Raw genomic sequence first — 21586 nt, 5'->3', positions numbered from 1 at the left:
GCACGTCTTTGAACATTTTAAAGACAAAGAAAATTGACATGCACGTGAGTGTTTTAAGTGTTTTAACTTTTTTAAATGCTTGTATATATCTTTTTTATGCAATTATTGTTTATCTATCTTTAATATATCTGTAGTTCAAAAATTTTGTGTAAGCTCTTTTACTGCCGAAGCTTTTACACGTACACATATTTAATGAAGTCATACTTTTCTTTAGAAATTGTATTTTTTTAATAAGAAAAAACCATTAGGTTTAAAATGCTTGCGACGCAAAGCAAAATGCTTGAATGCAATTTCGAGACTTTCTCGGTTTCTTATAGTTTGCCTTTTCTACACAGGTTAGTTTAATTTTAAGAAATCAGAGATCAGAGTTTGCGTTTAAAGCAGTATCAAAAAACATGTGTGTTTAATTTTATGAAAAATTCTACTTTAATAATTTAGATGATTTTAATGTCCTGCTCCCTTACAGTTCGGCTCAAACGGAGCTCGCCAGGATATTCAAATGTAAATAAAGTTCCATTCATGATTTTTGGAGACGCTCGGGGCGGCAGCGCAACGCATTCATCTTACCACTTGTATAAATAAAAGCTCCCACTCTTTTTGAAGTGCGCGAAGATGCAGACGTCTCCGGCCGACAATTTGCAGGGAATCGAGGTGATAAATCACCCAGAATGCAGTTTCAAGAGACGGAGGAAGAAGAAAGAAATCTGACAGTCCATTGTTGTGCGGAGATATAGCGGAGTGAGGGTGGATTATCCCTTGCAGTTAATCGCGGAAGAATATTTGCATTGCCGCACGTGGAGCACCCTAATTCAAGTGCCCCCGTTCGGGCTGAAGGGGTGCAAAGTGCAAGCAAACGGTCCGAAGGCCGAAACCGTTTTTCGGTTCCCGAATGAGAAGAGGGCCTCCTCGTTCCGGGGAGGGGGAATCAGTGATCAAAATGGCGTCTTGGGGCAATGGGAAGACGCTCACCTTGGGAGGGGAAGTTGCAGAATAGGCATAGGCAGCAAATTAAAACCCATCGCTTTCGGCCGATCCAGCAAGTCCGTCCCCCCATCCCCGGTCTCGCCGTTGTACCCGTCCCGTACCCTTCCCCTCTCCTTCCGCCACGTTGACAGGCCCTGCACGGGACTTCTTTCCTGCAACCTTGTTCTATAAGCTTTTTTACTCCTTCTAATTTACAATGTAGTCCGCGAGGAGAGACGAGCAAAAAGACATGAAAGCTTTTAACGGCGTTTCTCGATCGGACTTCCCCCTGCCTCCGTTCCAGTCAACCGTGAGGTCCGTCTTGTTGAACTTTTTTTTACCTCTCGCTTTTTTTTTGAATTTCCCGCCTGTTTATATTTAGTTTCCTCTACCCTCTCCTTTTTTCTCTTACAGTTTTTGATGAAATACAAGGAAGGAAATATGTCTTGTTAGTCTCTACTCTTGAAGATAAAAATATTCTGAGAGGCGTGAAACGTAGCGTTTATTTGGCATTGCTGCTTGATATTCCGCCTACGTCGAAATGAACCGATGACGAGGATATCGTCGAAATATGTAATCATTGAAGGATATGATCATATTTTGGCTCTTTTTTCATTTTTTCCTCTCTCTTTTTTTAAAGTCTACCAGTGGCGTGGCGTACTTTGCAATGAATCGATTGATCTGATGGTGATTAAATCGCTATGCATCGCAATTTTTGTTCAATAAAATCGCGATCAATTTTCGACGATAAAATCGAGATTAAGTCGCCATATACCGCGATTTTTGTTGCGATAATATTGCGATAAATTGCCGGGCGATAAAATCGCGATCTTATTGCGACAAGATCGAGGATAATCTCTCGGAGGTTGATGATCTTAGCGATTTTATTGCCGACAAAATCGCAACAAATCGCGATTTTTCCCTTGAAAAATGCTACTTCGGTAGGTGTGCACGCATTCTTCCATTCTTTATGTTATGTTCAATGTTGATAAGAAAAGTTCTCTTCGGAATTTTCACTCGAACGAATGGGTATATTCAGTGGGGTAGTGGCAAGGAATTTTTGTGATGCATTTTTACAGTTTTCCTTTCCATAAATTTCAGTGGCGTGGCGTGAATTGCGATGTATCGATTGTTATGCCATTTAAACCTATGATAAAGAATCGATCATTAAGGTGTTCGCTGCGACCACTCTGTTTATCGATCCCTCTCCATAGGTTTAAATGACAGAACAATCGATATATCGTAAAGCACGCCACGCCACTGATAAATTTTGTAAAAAACCAAAATAGAAACAAAAAATTTAGAGTTTGAAAAAATTGTTTCTGAGCGGAAAGAAAGGTATCATAACGAATTAGACCAATCAAAAGCCGACAGTGAAGTTGACGTGGCAAAGGGATGCCTGAGGATAAGTTCAGCTACCCAGCACATCGAAGGTGAAACTACCAAACCATGCCTCTCGGTTTGCGACGTTGCAGACTCTCTATTAAACTTTATTTTTTAAATTAAGAACAACTCAATGCCCACACTGGAAAAAAACACATTGGATCTAGAGTCCAGACTCTTAAAAACATCGACAAGAAAAAGTACTCTTGATTCTATCAGAATCTAACTTAAATCAAGAACCAAGTCTCTTAATTTAAGCTGATTCCGTTTTGATTTTTTTCTTGCCAATGTTTTCAAGAGTCTGGACTCTAGATCCAAAGTGTTTTTTTTTTTTTTTTTTTTTTTTTTTTTTTTTTTTTTTTTTTTTCCAGTGCATTCTTAAAAACTTCCGTAATCTCTTCACTGAGCGAGGCAAATTCTGAAAAAAAACTTTAAGGAGGTGTTGATTTTTTTCTCCTTAAAACAAAGTAAAACAGGAGCAGGGATCTATTTTCAAACACCGCAAAAGATATTCGAGGTTTGGGAGTTTCATCGTAAACTGCCGGCCACCCCCCCCCCCTCTCCAGCTAGGACTACGGCAACAGCGCAGCGCCCGCCAAAAATATCGTTTACGAAAATTGAACGAAAAAATTTCAAGAAAACATCACGGCGAGAGAAGCGCTATCATGTTGTTCAAGGTCGAACAGGATTTACAAAGTGCAGGCACTCCCGTCCAGGGTATAATCTTCCCCGCGTATCCGAGTGCAAGTCTGCATGAGCGCCATTGCAGCACTCAAGGGCGGCCGGCGGCGGTTGAAAGCTATTAAAGCAAGACCACCTCGGTATTCTGTTTGTAGATACCTGGTGTCCTTTTAACATCGGAGCCTGAGCGCGTCTTCAGAGGCGAAAGGGAGGGGTGAAGGATTCTAGAAAGGGGTAGGGGTCGACCCTTATCAAAATCTCGCAATTAATTGGTCAACTCAAAATCAAGAAACCTGTTTCTAGCTCCATCCCTGTCTCTCCGCTGGACCATCGGCTCGTCCTCTTTCACCCCTGAGCATCCCCTCATCCCCCGTCCCCGTCTAAGACGCGGACGGGTACAGAACTTATCAATTCGGATATATATTTTTTTTAATTGAGGAACAGAGGTCAGTTTGCGATTTACTGTTTCTTGGAGAACATGCCGAATCGCTGACTTCCTCTTCCGATCGTGCGTTCTGCCTCGGAGTAACTCTATTTCGGACGGATTTAATCGCGCTTTCTTTTGTTTTTTTAAAAAAAACTAACCTCACTTTTTGATACATTTTTTTGGAGTGACGCTTGTGCGCGCAACACCATCGCCGACTGTTTTTCATTGCTTCAGCATTTGGTTTTGATAATTTTAGTGGTTTTCAAACCTACACTTTTTAAATAATTTTGGAAATACTAAAGACCTCTCATGGATTAATAATTAAAAAATTAAGTTTTTCTTTGCGATATCGTGTTTATTTTTTTATAGTGATTCTTGGTTGTGGAGTGTGCATGCTTTTTTTTCGTTTTACTTTTTTATTTTTTTGCTACTTTTAAATTTTTCTTTTATTTTAATTTTTGGATTTTTCCAAGCAAATAGTTCGCACGAAAAGGCTCAAATTTTTAATGTAAAATGGCTGCCTTATGAATTATTTGAAGGTCCCATTTAACGATTCGATTTTCCCTGAAGCTTGATTAAGTTTAGCACTGATTAATCCTGTGTGGACAAAGGGTGTTGGGTATTATTTGTACAGTTGTCCCTCTTTTTTGCCAGTGCTCCCTTTCAAACTTAAGTTTTATTTACCATTTATTATTTTAATTTTTACATACCCTGCCCGAATGATAATTGCTCACATGGAAAAAAATTATGGTCCATGATTTGTTTCTTCGTATTGCTGAAGTTTTAAAAACAAGACTTGTAAAATTGAGTGAATGAGCTGAGAGTGACATCTAGTGACTTAAAGGTGGAAACGTGTGCAAAATGGGGAAACACGTTCTCATGTTTGGTTAAATTGAAAACTGAGAAATTTGCATTTTCAATAGAGAAGATTTTAAGTAATTTAAAATGGATTCGAATGAGCCACTGTGTTTGATAAGCAATACTAACAATAATAAAGAATTAATCTTTGAGACTCATGCTGATCAAAATCAAAAGCCCAAAAAGGATGAGATAAAAGATGAGATATTTTTCGACCATGACTCAAAGCAAAGCCTCCCTATTGATTCAGAAGACGAGAAATCAGATAACGAGAGCTGTGATCGAGATGTAGACCCGACTTCTCACAGGAGTAAATCACCCATCAGCCCCAAAAAGCGAGGAGAGACTGGTGTAGATAGAGTGTGTGGAGATGAGCTAGTTTCAGTAGAAACAGAGAGCTTGGATGTTGAAAGTTTAGGAGCGAAACATGAGATATTGCCGTTCGATTCTGAGATAAATAGCGAGAAGGCAGCCATGTTCAAGGTGTACCAACCTTGGGTAATCAAAACGTACGGAGACTTCACTAAAACCAAGACCGTCTCCCTGAAAAAATACGATAGGATCGTGCGAACTTTGCTTGGTTTAATCCCCAACTGTGCGGAGAATTCCAAGTTTCGCTTCTGGATACGCTCAAAAGGTTTTCGTTTAGGCCTTCCGAGTTCCATCGCCCCTGTTTCGGATCCTAATCAACTTTACGTTTTGGGCAGAAAGGTGAGTTATTTTACCTTCGACATTGACCATCCACTGAGGAGCTGAGAGCCAGGAGGGCTTTAATGCATTGCAACGTTGCAAAGTTTCCCTTAACACCTAATTTCTTTATTCATGAACATATCTAATGTTAACATTTGTGTGTTTTGGGTACAGAATGTTAGAAAATCCTTCTCTGAGCACAGAGAAAATTCATGAGAAATTTTAAGGCAAATTTACACCGTTCCTGAGTTTCAATTGAGCAAGCGTTAACCGAATTTTGATACATTCCAATGAAATTAAGCCATCCTGGCTCTCATTCCTTCAATTCCCGTTCTCTCTGCTATGATTCACTTATAAATCTATATAATATAGTCTAATTTTACAAACTGGTGACAGCAGTTTTGACTGGAATTTGTGGGGGGGGGGCAAATGACACTGTTATATACACACTGACACTTTGTTCATTTGCCCCCCCCCCCTCAAATTCCAGTCAAAACAGCTGTCACCAGTTTGTAAAATTAGACTATGTTATACACGTTTCACGCTGACCGCACTATGTTTGGCGCAATGCGTGAAGTATTTATGCATTCTTGTAGGCACTATCCGTTTCACGCCGACCACAATAACCGCACTGTGTTTGATGTAATGCGTGAAGTATTCGTGCAGTCTTGTAGGCGCTAATATGTGTTACATGCCGATTGCCGCGCCGAGGGCTTCTCCTTTTCATCTCAAGTCCTCGTCATCATTTCTCCCTAAGTCGCGCCGTTCCAGGCCAAATTGTGTGTTTGGTTTCTCTCTTAACTCGACTAATTAAAGGTGCTGTCTCTTGTATCACTGAAAGGCGACAAAATTAGAAATTACTATACTCTCAGGAAATGAGAGATTTTGTAGCCTTTTCTCGTTTGTAATTTTTTTTTTCTAAATCTGATTTTTTTTATATACCTACATTTAAAAAAATTGCAAAATTTGCCGTCCCCTAGCTTTGCCGCCATGGGCCGCGGCCAATGTGGCCACCCCCATAATTCGGCCCTGGATTCAAATCGTTTTTAATATCTGTAGAAGGGGAACTAAAGACATGTAGAAAAGTTAAAAAAATTCCAATGGAGGAGCTTGAAGGACAGGGCGCATAAGTACAAATCTTGCTATTTCAAGGAATACGCGTTTATTGTTTCAAAATTACATGGAGCTTTTAGGAGGGGGAAAAGTTTAATCTCACTTTTTATTAATTGAAAATTGAATTTTACTTGTGAATTTTTCATACTATACATTTCAAGACTAGTTTTAGTTAAACTCGCTGATAACTCAATTTCTCAGAAACTGCGACTATGTTTTTTGTCCTCCAACCCTTTCAATGATTATTGTTCTACTTGTTTTGATGTTAATACATGCCTTTTTTATCATCATCTAATAGACCGTGAAAAGTAAAGCAAAATATAATTATGAACTCCTTCATTGATCTGCGATTAGCTCCTGTACTGCGATGAGCTTCGAACTTCTGCAAAATAGTGTTATCAGCAGTGCTTAAATTAGTTCTACGTGAGGGCAGTACTGAAAGTTTCGCCGCGTGAATCGAATTGTACTGCATAGTTGAAGCAACGATGCCAACTTGACTTAGAAATTCATGTTTCTGACCCCCTTATCACTCATCACAAGAGTCGCTCTGCTCGCGTATATTTTTTCTGCTAAATAGACCATTTAACGATGTCAAAATTTAAGCATTATTTACGGCCCCTTGTTAATTTTTCTAGAGCGGTGAAATAATTGTTGAAAAATTCTTAAATGGAACCATAAGGGAGGTATCAATTTTTCTTATTATCTTACTCAATCTCGCATTGTACATACATGTTGGCACTATGAAATCGATAATTTTATGGCAGGTATGATCATTTTCTCTTGAATACTGTAAAAGTATTCCGTTCATCAAAAGTGGCGAACAATTTTTCCAACCCCCACTTTAGGTGATATCCCGAGCGATTACTATCAAACGCCAAATGGTCATTTTGCAAATTGGAGCCAACATTTCTGGCTCATCCATGAAAGCGTTCGTGTGCTTGGAAAAACTACTAGTGCATATGTTGTTTCTAAATTGAGCTGAAACGGTGGCTCTTTGATGCAGAATGCAGTACAAACATAACTTACCATGCATATAAGTTTTCCCTAAGAGCAATGAGATTGCATGTCAATTTGACCTTCTAATTTAAAAATTAGAAACTTAATGAAAAATAGATTAACTAAAAATTTCAAATTTTAATGCAAAGCTCAATAATAATTACTGTGGAATGCACCTAGATCAATTCTCAAAGAAAATTCGGCGATGATGATTCTGATGAATTTGCAGTAAATAATACCAGTGAAGACATATTCTTTAAATTTTGTTATTTGAAAAAAAGAAGGCAAATCGACCGCCCACGGCTTCAAAAGCAGGAGCATGAAGGGATAAAAGGGCGCGCAGTCTTCCGGCGGAGCTGTAAACTTGTCGAATATCTTCGCCGCATACTGGGGCCATCTAGCGGACGCTGAAAGAATGACTTTACCGCACACAAGCGCTTCATTCATGGATTTTCATGCTTGATTCCTTTTGAATCCATATCGTGTCACGTGTATTATGTGCCTTTAAAGTTTTTGATTGTGAGAATGACATGACCAACACAAATTTCATCATCAGAATAATTTTTTATTTTCAAGAAATAAAGTGGTATTTAAAGGTCATGTACTTGTGTATATTGTGCACTCAAAATACTTAGAAACTCATGCCCCCCCCCCCCCCTCTCCCGAAAAGTAGATTTGGCATATTTCGTCCCAAGACACGCACAGAGATTTCCATCAATCAGATTCGTATGAATCACTTAATATTTTCAATATCTTTATTAGTATCGAAAATTTTGACGGAAAGCAACGAAACAAACGCAAGAAGGAAAAAAAATTGAACGCAAAGCATTTTCTCTTGAAGACAGCTCTCAGAAAAACCTCGCGTCAAGCAATGCATTTTTTCAAGATCAGTGGAATTTATTTCCTTAGGTCTTGCGCTAATTTAGTAATAAAAAAGACTACCCTCATAGTTTTATAAAAACTTTTTTTCTAATCTTTCCGTGAAATGGAAAAATTTCAATCCAGTCAAAACGTCATTCAGCATTTGGTTGTATTTTACAACGAAATTGGAAAAACAAAGATCACAAAAGTACAATTACTAAGTGGAGCGTGTAGGGTGTTCAATAATCCTCATTGATCAAAATCTCTCATACGTTTAGGTAAAAATCCTCATTGATCAAACTCGTGAATCGTACGGAAAGAGCGCCCAGCTAGTAAGAAACTTAACGTACTCATCGCTAGGTAATATTGCATAGCCGCCTAATTGAAGGCGCTCTACTTGTCATTGCCGAATCCGCATACACAACTATTGCTGGTTGTTCTACTTGAATTATCGAGGCTGTGATTTTCCCGCTAACATTTCGCACTCGAAATCAATCGCTTGATTTGTTGAACATATTTTAATTCAACTGCTCTATAAAATTAGAAACATAATTAACGGGATATTTTTTTGAGGGTGCAATCTCTTGTAGTTAAAGCTGAAGTTACGGATGTTGAAATTGCTGCAAAGCCATTTCGATAATCCACTATTTCTTGTCGTTTATCGACATCGGCCGTTTTTTCACACAACTCTTTGTGCATAAATGCCATACTGACTATCAGAGAGCATCCTTTGAAATGGGGAATCAGCAATGAGACATCATGTATCGCATTGTAATCGTGTGTTCTTACCTCAAAATTCGATCGCCTGATATTGAAACCAAACTATTTAAAATTACATGACTTTGGATTTTAAGTATACAGCAAAAATTCATCGGTTTCGATTCTTTCTCACGTACTAAGCCTTATAGTTTTTGTGTGGGTAGATAGTGAGGAAAAAATCGCGGAGAGGAGGAATTCGACGAAACTGCTGCTGCCAAGAAATCCTGCTTCTTGCTACATCATGTCATCAATACTGCCGTGCTAAGGAAAAACGCCCTATGAGCCTCCAGGTGTTGCCAAATTTCCTTCAAGAAGAGCGACATTTACCGGGAAAATAGTGAATATTTTTTTTTCAAAATTTTCAGGCAATTTAGTTCGCGATTTAATCTAAAATATCTGAAAATTTCAAGGAAAACCATGCAAAACTTGCCTCACAAATACGTGTTTTATTCGAGAGAACTCTCGAATGTTCACATACGGCGTTTTTCCTTAGCGCGGTAGAATACTGAGCAATGCATACCATCCCACAAGTTTAATTGAATTACATTTTGCAATAAGGAGCCACTATCTCTGGCTCACCCATAGAAGCACAGATCTGCATAGGGAAACCAATGACATATATGTTGTTTCTAAAATAGGCCGGAAATAGTGGTTCCTAATTGCAAAATGTATCCAATTGAGAGGCACCTTCACTAAAACTATGCACTGAATTATGCGTCCTGCCAATTTTAAAACCGGAGTGAGTGAAAACTGAAAAGAAGAAAAGAATTTGCACAAAAATGAAGAAGTTGGGGGTGAGATATGAAAAGGGGATTAAAGAGAAGCGGATAAGAGAGAAGAAAAACAGATGGAGAGAAAGCGCTCGAGGAGTGTCAAGTCCACGTTGACCGACTCCGTCTTGACTTAAGATCCAGAACTTCACAGGATGGAAAAGCAAGATATAATCACGCAAAAGTTCAACATAATTTACCCCCGGGAAATTCCCTTGAATGCACCAAATCCAGACTTTTCTGCATTAAACTTCGGTGTTTATTTTTAATTTCAAATTATTATTTTAATTTCAAACGCAAGCTGTATTCTTCATATTCCACTTTGTTGCTTATTTTGTCTCCTCTCAGCTTTTTATTCTTTAAGTATTTCTCTCGACTTGAATAAATTCTGTTGTCTCTACGTCTCGCATTCAGTTTTTTTGGAAGTGAAAAGAAATGAACTGTCTATTCCTAGTATTCCTCTGTAACTTGCTCACTTTAATCGAAGTCTTCTCCTGCATAAAAATATATTCTGAGAGTTTAATATGTAAATGCTGATATATATTATTGCATTATGTTTCTGAGATGAATTTATTTTAATGAGCGATTGAAATTCTAAATTCGATTAGCATTCCTAACAACATACAAAACAATCATGGAGTCCGGATTTTGATTTATACCCCTCAAGAGCATAAAACAAGAAAAGCGAGTTGGCAGCTTAGCGTGTGTAACGTTAAGAAATGTTGCATAACTGACGGACGTAAGGCAGTTTTTACACTCGTAATATAGGCATGGTATATCTCGATAGGGGATGAGACAGTTCAATATGAGTTGCATGGCGTTTGGAATGGGAACGACCTGTGCTGGAGATGATGGGGCTGTCCGCCAGTTGTATCTAGAAAGATAAATATGAAGTTGTTATAATTTTTATAAAACCAACTGAATTGAAATTGAAAAACGCGGTAATCGACGTCGTCCGCCATGTTCGTCCATGTTCTTGTTCTTCCTACCTTTGCTCGATCAGATATAGTCTAGCAGCGATGGAGTGGAAATGTTTACAATACGAACTTTTTCAGTCCTGCTGTAAGAAAAAAGAAACTATGGTTTCTTTTACCGAAAACGTTGATTACCGTGTTATTGAAAGGGCGATATTTCATGGCTATGGACCTAAGACTTTAAAAGTAAACCGGGATGGAAGTAAAAAACGCTGGATGCGACATAACGTTTTCTAGTGTTGAGTTAAAATGTTCCGGTTTTTACTGTTATTTTAATCATCGAGGCAAAAATTTTTTTCGAGGGTTCACGACCTCTCGACACCTCAGGAGCGTCCGGAAGGGGAGCACCCCCCCCCCCCAATTTCAACTTTTTTAATTAAGCGCTCCGCACTTGTAACACATCAAGTTATTGCGAATCGAGCGGTTTTTTTTGCACACCCGCGTACATGTTTTTTTTTTTTTTTTTTTTTTTTTTGTTTGCTACTGTAACATTTATCAAAACAAGATTCTGTCAAAGACTGAACTAAACTGTCTAAGATCAAGTCTACTAATATCACCCATGGTACTTAACGGGGGTTGTTTTAAATAGGAGAGTCTAAGATTAAGATGCAGCTCGTGATATAAGAAAGATCAGTCGTGCGTAATATAAGGACATGTAGGGAAAAAGACCGGGGGTGGGGGGGTGGGAAATCGTGATGGATTGCATGGACTGGAGGGAAACACCGAAAAAAAGATGGTGGGAGGCGGTAAGCCGAGGCGGAACAAGGAAAAGAAGGGAGGCAGGAGCGGAAAAAATGTACTCAAGGCTTTTATTTTTTGTGGGACCTGCTTCATTGTATACTTTTCTCGTTATTCTATAAGGAAGCGCGGTGCGGGTCGGCAAATAGCAGCTCCCCCTCGCCGCCTCCTCCGCGTTTCTTCTTCCAGGACATCACATCGCGTAGATTTCGTCTGAAGCCCAAGGGGATCGAGAAATGGGCCTCACAAAAACGGGAGACCGAGGGAAAACCCGAGAAGCGGGATAGAGCGCCTAGGACGGGATAGAGAAAGGGCTAGTCTGGATCCTAATGATTAAAAGAGGGACGGAAAGGGGCATAGGGGGGGGGGACGATATACAAGGGGTTGCGAGGCGCAGCGGAGGTGGTGAGACTCGATGGGAGCGGGGGAGCGGCGAAGGAGGAGGAGGGATCGGGGTGGGCTTCAAGTAGGCAACTTCTATTGTAAGCAAGTTTCCTTTTTCCTTGTCTTACCGTGCAGCTCCCCGGCATTATTTCCAACTTTATTATTTTTATTATGATTTCTATTCGCTTTTCCTCCGACTGACCTTAGAGCCCCTCGCTGGGTCTTGGCTCGCAAGGTGGACCCCGGCATCAGTCCACACCCCCATAAATTTTATCTGTTCCTATCTTAACCCCCCCCTCCCCCTCCCTTCCCATTCCCCCCTCCCCGTTCCCCTCCCCCGCGTTCTCTCTTTGTTTCGTCGAGCAGACGATGATAATTATAGCATGTGTGCTTGTACCCAAGCATTAAGTAATCGCACGAATCAGAATTCTACTCCACGATCAGTACGTTAAGTTTTGCGGATGATGAGGAATATTGTGACTGATTTGACTAATTTTGAAAGTGACCATGGCATTTCAAAATAAAGAATATGACCAGTTAGAAAGAAAAACCAAAAATCAAACCAGATCTAAAGAGTTATTTGTCATTTTCCAGACGAAAAAACTCACACCGCAATCACACGCTGAATGTGGGAGCTGAATGTGGCTTGAATGTGGAAGTCATCGGCCCGATGCCTGAATTTTGCGCGTGACGCGCAAAATTCAGCAACGATTCTCAGCAACCATCGGACCAATTTTGAATTTTTCGGAACTATTCGAGTGGATTTGATACACATCTGGATGAAAATAACCCGAATTTGCTAAATTTCAGCCGTTGGGCGATGACTGTTGACTTCCACATTCAGGTGCTAAATTCAGCGTCTGATTGCGGCAGTAGACACATTCCTACACCGAAAAATTTCCACTCATAAAGTGTATTCTTAGAAGGGAACTGTCGGGCATTCCTAAATGAAAATTTCACTGATTTCTCACCTGAATGCACATGACAATTAAGAAAATTTTGGACAGGAGCTGTATAATCTTATTCTCGTAAGGAATATTTTCATTCAGTATTGTAGCCTTAGATTTAAGTTGCATTCCTATCGCTTACAGTCATACCTATAAATGTGAAAAACGGTGGTTTTCGGTCAGTTTTGCGACCTTGAAATGGCGTTATTTCGCGATGAACTTCGGCTATTGTAAACCACCAAGCTGAACACTTGTTGCCGTGTATACTGTAATTAGGTTCGGATCTAGCTCGCTTCCAGCTCACGTGCTTCGCGTCGTAGAAGTTGTGAACAATGATTCTCCTTCAACATGTGTTTCCCCGTTAGATTATCATCACCCAACATCTTTACTTACACTGGAAAAAAAAAACACATTGGATCTCGAGTCCAGACTCTTAAAAACATCGACAAGAAAGAATACTCTTGATTCAATCGGATTTTTGCTTCAATCAAGAACCAAGCCTCTTAATTTGAGCGGATTTCCTTTTGATTTGAGCTTATAAGTTTTAATGCCGAACTTTAGACAGTTTAGCCGGATTGCAGCAGGCAGAAACGAGAATCTTGTCCCTAGGGGCCAAATTTTCCAGGTGCGCGGATAACGCCAAAATTTTCGCACCATGTTTGATTTACTTTCACCTCGACTTGAAGACAAGAATGCCTAGTTTCTTGGGTGTTCGGTAGATTTTCATTTTGAAGGCAGGCGAATCGGTCGCACTGAAAATATGATTTAAGTACAATAAGGAGAAGGGATAGCATTGAAGGTAAAAGCTCCAAATGAGAAGACAGATAGAGAAAGAAAGAAGAAAAATGATAAGGAGATCCGAATGACGATACCACTAAGTCCACTGTTTCACTTTTAAGACTCATTTCTACCCTCCCAAGTCCAGTTTGGGGTGCGGGAAGAGGGGATGCCTCCCCATACCATTCACAACTTGAGGCTAAATCAATAGCCCTCGTCTCTCTCTCACGCCGCATACACCCCGAAGTGACTCTCTTTGTTTTTATACAGTTCATAGTTCGACCTCCACCCAAAACTACCCCCGCTATCTTCCGATCCTCCCTCTCCACCTTCGATTTCATCCTGTCTCCTTCTATCTTTTTTGCCGGAGCTGATCTTGCTACTCCGAGTAGCTATCCATGTTAATCGATGAGTTGATGCTATTTTGAAAAGAGGGGTCATGCACAAAGCACATGTCACTTTTCAAAAGGGATGTAGCGTTGAAATGTGGCGTAATGAAGTACAAGACGTGATGATATCATGTCTTTCCTTCTAGTTTATAAACAGGTTGTTGGGGTTGGTTTTTTTTACATTTGTAGAGAGAAAGAAAGATTTCAACTTATCAATTATGGTCCAACCACGTCAGATGCAAAACAGGCCAATAATTAACGGACAACTTTACCTATCAAGATTTGTAAATGACCTATCTCGGTATAATTCTTCAGCTGTAGTCCATCAAGAATCAAGCTGCGGGTTTATTTATCCTCAGCATTATATTTTAAGTACCCTCTCATTGGGATTTGAGAGGTCAACATTATGAAAATATATACCAAATATGCAACATGTGTTTTTCAAATAATTATACTCCCGTGAGCAGACCCAGACACCTTGAATAGGGATGGAGAGGGGAGGGGGAATTACGGACCCGAGGGCCTCTTCCGGAAAAGTTTTGAAATTTTGAAGTATCATTTATGCAGTTTGAGTCACTTTCTTCATGAATAATTGCCAAATAAAAGCGTCTTTCCTTCTTTTTTTCTTCCCCCTTTTTTTCGAACGAACAGGGGGGAGGGGGGTCTAATGCCCTCTAAGCCTCCCTCTCCCTTTCGGGGATCCGTCTATGTATCCCTCTAAGCTAAATCGGAATAAAACTGTTCTCAATATTATTCTCACTGATTTTAGTTAAATTCTCATCAAATTAGACGTATCATCAGGTCAAAATTGAGGTTGTTCCGCCACTAATGCATCGCTACTTAGAGTAGGAATTCTTTTGTTGGACTCGATAAATTGACGAGACTGGCATTTTGGCGAGTCATGCCTCAGTGAATTCCGTTTCTGTCTTGACTTAAAAGCAATTTCTGATTTTCAGAGTGGCACTGAGGGAAGGAGCTACCGAAAAGTGGCCGTCGTCGAGCAGTTTTTCGAAATCATTTATCAAGTCCACGTCGAAAGTGGTGGCAAGCACGCTGGACAGAAAAAAACCTACCGGACAGTAAGTAATTCCAACCCACTTTAATTTATATCCATCTTTCGTTTCAACTCTCAATACCGATGCTTTTCCCTGAAATGTTTCTTCTAGCTTCTCGCAGTGCTCTCGTCCCTTAAGCCTCCTTTATTTTAAAAGCCGTGCTTCTAACTTTTATCAAGTGATCATAATGAAAAAACAAACGAATTTTCTAAAGATGAAAATTTCAATAATATGTGTACAGTAGACACAATACCAAATCCTCGTAAAATCAGAACATAAACTTCTATATGACCAAAAACATGAATAGGTGCTGGTACAAGATAGGATCACCTCCTTCCAAAGGGTCATAAAAAGACCAGTTAAAATTACGATCTATTAATAATATGGTAATAGCTCCTGCAACTGCTTGCGCAGTCTTCAAAAGAGAAAGGGATAAACGCAGAAACGTGTGCTACATTCAAGAAAAATTGTCACCTTCCGACCAGAGTATCACAAGCGCCAGGCTACGTTTAACCATTTCCGTCGCCATTTTTTTTATTTTTTTACAGAGAAATTGTTCAACGAAGCTATCCGAAAATTTCACTGAATTTTGCCGGCAGCACAAAGAAATTTTCGAACAGATTAAACCAATAATTACTCTGTAAAAAAAATGATGCCGGAAATTTTGAAACGTTGCGTGGCGCTTTGTGATACTTTGGTCGGAAGGTGACGTTATTAATGACGGATATATTGGTGACGTTATATATCGATGGTGAAAGTCGGCAATCACATAACTCGTTTGCGGTGTCTGAAAATTTCCGCCTCTACGTCATTTTTTTTATAGAAGTGCAAATTGACTAAATTTCTTGAAGTTTTTGCAGAATTTTCTTCGCATTGAGAAGAAAAATCATGACAGTTTTAAAGAATTGCCGTTGAGTAGTTTTCCATTTAAAAAATAAAGTATGACAGGAAGTCTGCGACGTCGCAAACCGAGTTATGTGATTGCCGACGTACACCGTCGATATTGGTGACGAATTAATAAATATAAAATTTTCATCTAAACACTAGGGCAATAATATTTCATTTTCACAATGCCAATCAGTATTTTCGCTCTCAACTTCTCATACCGTTAAATCACGCAATGAATCAACGAGTTCCGTAACTATTTAGATGGAAGTCTTAAGATACGAATCACATGAAAAACAGAACTTAAGCTCAGGTGAAGAAACAGTGGGGGAACAACAACCGGGAAAAGCGAGGGGATTCTAGACATGATATAATCGGATGTTCCGTCGAACAAAAGTATGAGGCGATGAAAATAGGAGCGAAGTTCATTCATTAGTGCAGATTGGTTACAAAGTTAGGGGAACTAAGCATGACTCGAGCGAAACAAAGCATTTGCGTCAGACCAAGGGAAAGCGCCAACTCATGAATGAAGGACCAAATAATTGATTCGGCGAGCGACTTGTGATTTATGAATGAATTTATGAATGAGCTCAGTGTGAATACTCCACCGTACTCTACTCTGCACGATTTTCTAATCTCTTCCCCGCGAGGAAGGAAATCAACGCTTGTAAATTACGTCGATGAACAGCTGAGACGGTTCATATCATACTTTTAGGATATTTCCACGTCTTACGTACCTACACCAAATAAACACTTTATTCGCGCTAACCAACTAACTAGAATACGCTTAAAGCGAGTTAATAAATTGAAATTAATATAAATATGAGATAAAAATTAAACGTAAGATTTGTTAAACGGTAGCTGATATGTGGCATACGTTCGCTGTTATACATTTGGCGTAATTTTCCGGAGGCGGTCAGAAAATATTCTATATCCATCCTATTCTCGAGAACATATTGAAAAAAAAGTTCCAATTCGATTCCCAAATGATTCTCAATATTTTCATCTTCATTTTTGATAAAATCATGAAAGTTCAAAAGAAAAAACTCACACACTTCGCTTACTTTTTCAAATAAATAAAGTAGTTTCAAGAGCCGTTGACTCTCGTTTCAGTGATAAATAAACGGACTGAATTTGTTGCATGAAAAAATGGCGACGATGATTTTTATTTCCAGTTTAATCTTGTCGTAAACGTATTTGATAGATATCGCGTCGCACGCAAAATTAAATGAGAAAATGATTTCGAGGACATGCCATTCTGTCGCCTAAATTTTCATTTTCATTTTTTTCTCAAAAGTTATCATGACCGAACTTTTAAATCATTGCCAAGAAAATTGATATCTGTAATTCCCTACTTCATTTTGGCTTCTGTGATTCATTAATTGTCAGATTTGAAACATTACCACTCTGGGAAAAAAACACATTTGATCTCGAGTCCAGACTCTTAAAAACATCGACAAGAAAAAATACTCTTGATTCAATCGAATTTTTGCTTAAATCAAGAACCAAGCCTCTTAATTCAAGCAGATTTAGTTTCCAGGACTTTATGTCCACCTACCTTTCGTCCATTAAATAAATGTCCACCGCTATTTATGTCCACTAAGCGTTAAGTCCAGTCTTCATTAAGTCCACACGATTTAATGTCCAACCATGAATATGTCCAAAATTGTCCAAATTGTGGACATGTTATGTCCACATTTTTTTCTTCTCATTTAAATGACAGGAACCACCTCAAAAATAAATGCATACTACTACTACCTTCATTCTTAAATTCATTTCATTCATGAATCAAGTCATGAAAGCTAACATACTCTAAGAGCAGATAAAAACATTTGTTCATGTGTACACTGTTCGGATATGATAAGATGAAAACCAAAACGGGAGCCTAGGAAACGCTCCAATGCCAAATTAAACATTATTCAGTAAAAGATGCAGTTGAAATTGAAAGTCTTCTTTAACTAGTTATTTCGTGCGCCTTCAATCTTGTAGTATACTGTGCAACGCCTCTGACGCGAAATAGTTGCTTAAAGCGTTGCGACGCGGCAGGAAACCACCGTGACACGCGCATAGGCGCCTACAAACCTAACGGGATACTTTACGCGTTACGCAATGCGTGAAGTATCCCGTTAGGTTTGTAGGCGCCAGTGCGCGTTCTGCGCTGCTAACACGCCGCTCCGCTCTGTGTTGGGCTTAAATATTTAAACTCGCGAAGTCAGCGTTTTTCAACTCATGATTTTGAAATGTTTGCACTCTCTGCATTGATTATTCCCTTTTAAACTGATAAAAAAGAAATATGTACTACTGGACAATATAATGTGTTTTTTTGTAAATATAAAAGTGCTTCCGTGTCAAATTTAATGATTTCCAAAGCATTCAAATGTATTCTTTTATGTTTTGGGCTTTTACTGTGCTGCAGCATGGTGTAAGCGCAACCAAACGCTCAAAATTGGAAGTATTTGATTCAAGGAGGTCGATGTACAAATAAGTTAAAAACAAAAAATTGCGTGCTCCTTAGTTTTTTTCCTCTTTTATTAATTTTTGTATAGTTTCTTTCATCACAACTACGGCTCATAGAGATTCATATCGATGCCATTGCTTGGAGAAGGTTTTACAAATATTTACCACGTTTTAAAAATATAAATGTTTTTAAAATGAAGTAATCAATTTCATTAAAAAAAAATAATATACATTTACGGCATATTTTATATCGGAAATTTCAAGGATAGAAATGAAACCAAGTATTTACCAAAGACAATTTGAAAAGATGAATCAAAAGAAGAAATTAACATTTCATTTAAAATATGAGTTACGATAACAACACCTCATTCTCTCTTAATTTTCTCATTTCGATATTGTCAATATAATTTTACACACGGACTAAAATATGACGCTTGAATTTGATTTTAGTGGACTTTACATTTGTGGACTTCACTTAGCAGACGTTTAAGTAATGGACTTAACAATAGTATGGGCGTTAGAACTGTGGACGTAAAAATTGAGGACGAAAAGTCTGTGGACGTAAAAAAAGTGAACATAAAGTCCGTGTCCCCAGATTTCGTTTTGATTCAAGCAAAAATCCGATTGAATCAAGAGTATTTTTTCTTGTCAATGTTTTCAAGAGTCTGGACTCTAGATCCAATGTGTTTTTGTATTCCAGTGTATCAAAAATTGTAGCAGAACTTACGGCCAATAATTTAAATTTTTAATGGCACCTTTATTTTCCTGTGCCGCTATTTTTATTAAGGGTAAATCAAGAAGGGGCGAAAAATAAAATCACGGGGACCAGAGAAGGTGGGGGAAAGTGAGAGGAGACATTCTGAAGGAAGTCTAGTCACAATGTCGGTCGTTTAGGAGACGCACGTTCATTTGAGTAATTTTTGAAATTCCGGGGATGAACTCAATTCAACAAGTGTCTCTGATGCACGGAATGGCATTCGCAACGAAAAGAAGAGTGAATTAAGGGAGTCTAATGGGGAGCGACTTGGGAGCGACGAGCTTCGAAAGAGACAGCAGCGAGAAACCGAGGGGGGAGGGAAGTTGAAAGATACATTGTGCTTCGTTCTGCCGTTGTCTCAATATTACGGTGAATAAAGCGTGTCTCCAGAGTAAAAAAGCAAGACTTGAACATCTGAACATATACCTCGCAAAAAAAAAAGTCATGTCTAGAGTTGACGCTTTGAGCCGGGCTGAGTCACGCGAAGATTCAGATTTGTCTATGAGAGACGAGAAAGATCATAAAATTGCCTTTAGGTGATTCGATGGATGCCATATTTTGTGTCAGAACGGGATGCGATATATCGCATCAATTGGTTCCATTTTTTCAGCTACTCATCATTTTCTCACAATCCGCTGGATACATGTACAAGTCGCAGAAAAGCCGAATGCCGTTCTTCTTTTTTCCTTCTTACTGTTCCTGTAAAATCTTTCATCTATTGTTAGGTCACTCATGCATAAATCTAAAACTGAAGAAATTAGCAGAAATTTGAAATTTTGAAAAGCGAGGTCAATTTTATAACATTTGATACGAAAATAATGAAATATATTAACTGTAATAGCAGTATATGTTGGAATAAGTCTCAAAGTCTTTATAAGTAAGCATTACACGCAATGATAATTAAGCGTGATTTTGCTGTGATAATTATTATAATGAGTGTCAACCCTACACAGGGATGTCAACTTTTTCCATTTGTAGTAAAGTAAATATAGATTTTGAAAATTTAACAACAACTACTCAAGTATCTAATATAATCAAATCCGGGGCCAAAGGCAGTTACAACTTTCACGCACGATTCATTTCAGTGGCATGGCGTGCCTTACGACATATCGATTGATCTGCCATTTAAACCTATGGAAAAGGATCGATAGACAGGGTGTTCGCAACGAACGCCTTAAAAATCGATTCTTTACAATAGCTTCAAATGGGGGAAATATCGATGATCGATTATTCACACCTCGCCACTGGTTCATTTGGAACCTGCAGATCCACCGCATGTATAAAAGCAACTTTATGCTTTAGTAACGCAGTAACCATCACGTAGAAAAGTTCTGGAAACAACGAGAAAAGTCAAGACGAACTGTATCGCAAGGCACATTGAACCGTAATTTCAAGACTCTTAATCTTGAAATTATCCATACGTAGAGACAAATTTGATAAACGTAAATAGATCGTATTCGATACATCAAACGGGTGAGATTGTATCGATATCGATTGGTTCAAAACATAAACATAGCCTCAAAAGTAAATTCAGAAATCTGAGGGAACGGATCTTTTGAAACAGATTTTTTATTCTTTTCAGTACCAAATGCCAATGCAAAGTGAAATTGTCAGGAAATTTCTCATTTTCAGCTTTTCCAATTAAAATCCTCAAAATTTGGTTTGAGGTTATGTTCTATTGTTTTGAACCAAACGACACATCGAACCGTTATCGAATACGGTCTACAGAATTTGAGATTTGCAAAAGAAACGGGGGAATATGATTGTTGACCTACGTCGTCCATCATGTGGGACGCCGGGACGCTCTAATTAAACGAAGTTGCGAGGCGCGCCAAGGAAGAGGAGGCGAAGTCCGCTTGGGGAGCGGGGAGGGCGCGGGAAGGGGGCGGAAGGGACGAGGAAAGGGCCGAGGCGGAGGAAGGGAACAAGCCCCAAGCGTCTTGAAAGCATGGATGCTTCAACATTAAACCGGCGAACCCGGCCCGTTCCAACCCCCATCCCCATCCCTGCCCCCGTCCCCTCGCCGTCCCTGTCCCGAGCCCGAGTCCCCCCTGCCGCAACCACCCACCCGCCCACCGCCCCGCAGCCCGCCGGCTAGGCCGTCATTTGGCGCGTCCAAAAATAAGGTTGAGCCACCACCTACATCCTCCCCGAGATAAAAACCTCGCTCCAAGCCAGCGACTACTTTTTACGACGCTCTCATACCCTCATCCCCATCCCCATCCCCGTCCCAGAGCTCCATCCCCGGCTCGAGCCCTCCCCTCCCGCCGCCACCCACTCCAACATCCCAACTCCCGACCTCCGCGACCCTTGCAATCGACCCGAACGGGGAGCCGGGAAAACTCTCTCTCGGTCCCTCAGTCCCTTGGTCCCTTGGTCCCTTACTTCCCTCATTACTGGGCCGAGCGGAGGCGGAGGCGGTGGGCGGGCGGGGGGTGGGGAGAAGGGGGCGAACCCGGGAGCTGGGATCCGGGAGGGGGCAGGCGGCAGGGGCGACGCTGGGCCCGAACCCACGGCCAAAGGAAGGGGCGCGGAAAGGGAGGGGGAGCGAAGGCACCGTCGACGCACGAAGAAAGCAGGGAGCGCGGCTGGAGCCCCCTAGGCCCTGCCGGCTTAGCGGCCCGTCAGCCTAGCGCACACAGCACACGGCACACCATGCCCGCTTCCAGATAAGGATGCCTCCCCGGGAAACGCGGGCTTTCGATAAAAACGAACGCGGAAA

The 21586-nt window shown here is 40.0% G+C and overlaps 1 protein-coding gene across 2 annotated transcripts in view; it reads left to right on the top strand.

Moving 5' to 3' along the window:
• The first annotated feature begins 3958 nt into the window (after positions 1 to 3958).
• LOC109037463 (nucleolar protein 4) overlaps positions 3959 to 21586 on the top strand; it is a 119868-nt gene continuing 102240 nt past the window's right edge. The window contains exons 1-2 of one of the 2 annotated variants that reach the window (XM_072300527.1): positions 3959 to 5023; positions 14667 to 14789. In XM_072300527.1, coding sequence (XP_072156628.1) covers positions 4400 to 5023; positions 14667 to 14789 — 747 coding nt within the window. In that variant the 5' untranslated portion in view covers positions 3959 to 4399. The remainder of the gene's footprint in view (positions 5024 to 14666; positions 14790 to 21586) is intronic. The other variant, XM_072300526.1, reaches the window with a different exon arrangement.

The sequence above is a fragment of the Bemisia tabaci genome, chromosome 5 (assembly GCF_918797505.1).
Source record: "Bemisia tabaci chromosome 5, PGI_BMITA_v3".
In the NCBI taxonomy this organism is placed as follows: Eukaryota; Metazoa; Arthropoda; class Insecta; order Hemiptera; family Aleyrodidae; genus Bemisia; species Bemisia tabaci.
This window is presented reverse-complemented; position numbering and strand designations above follow the sequence as displayed.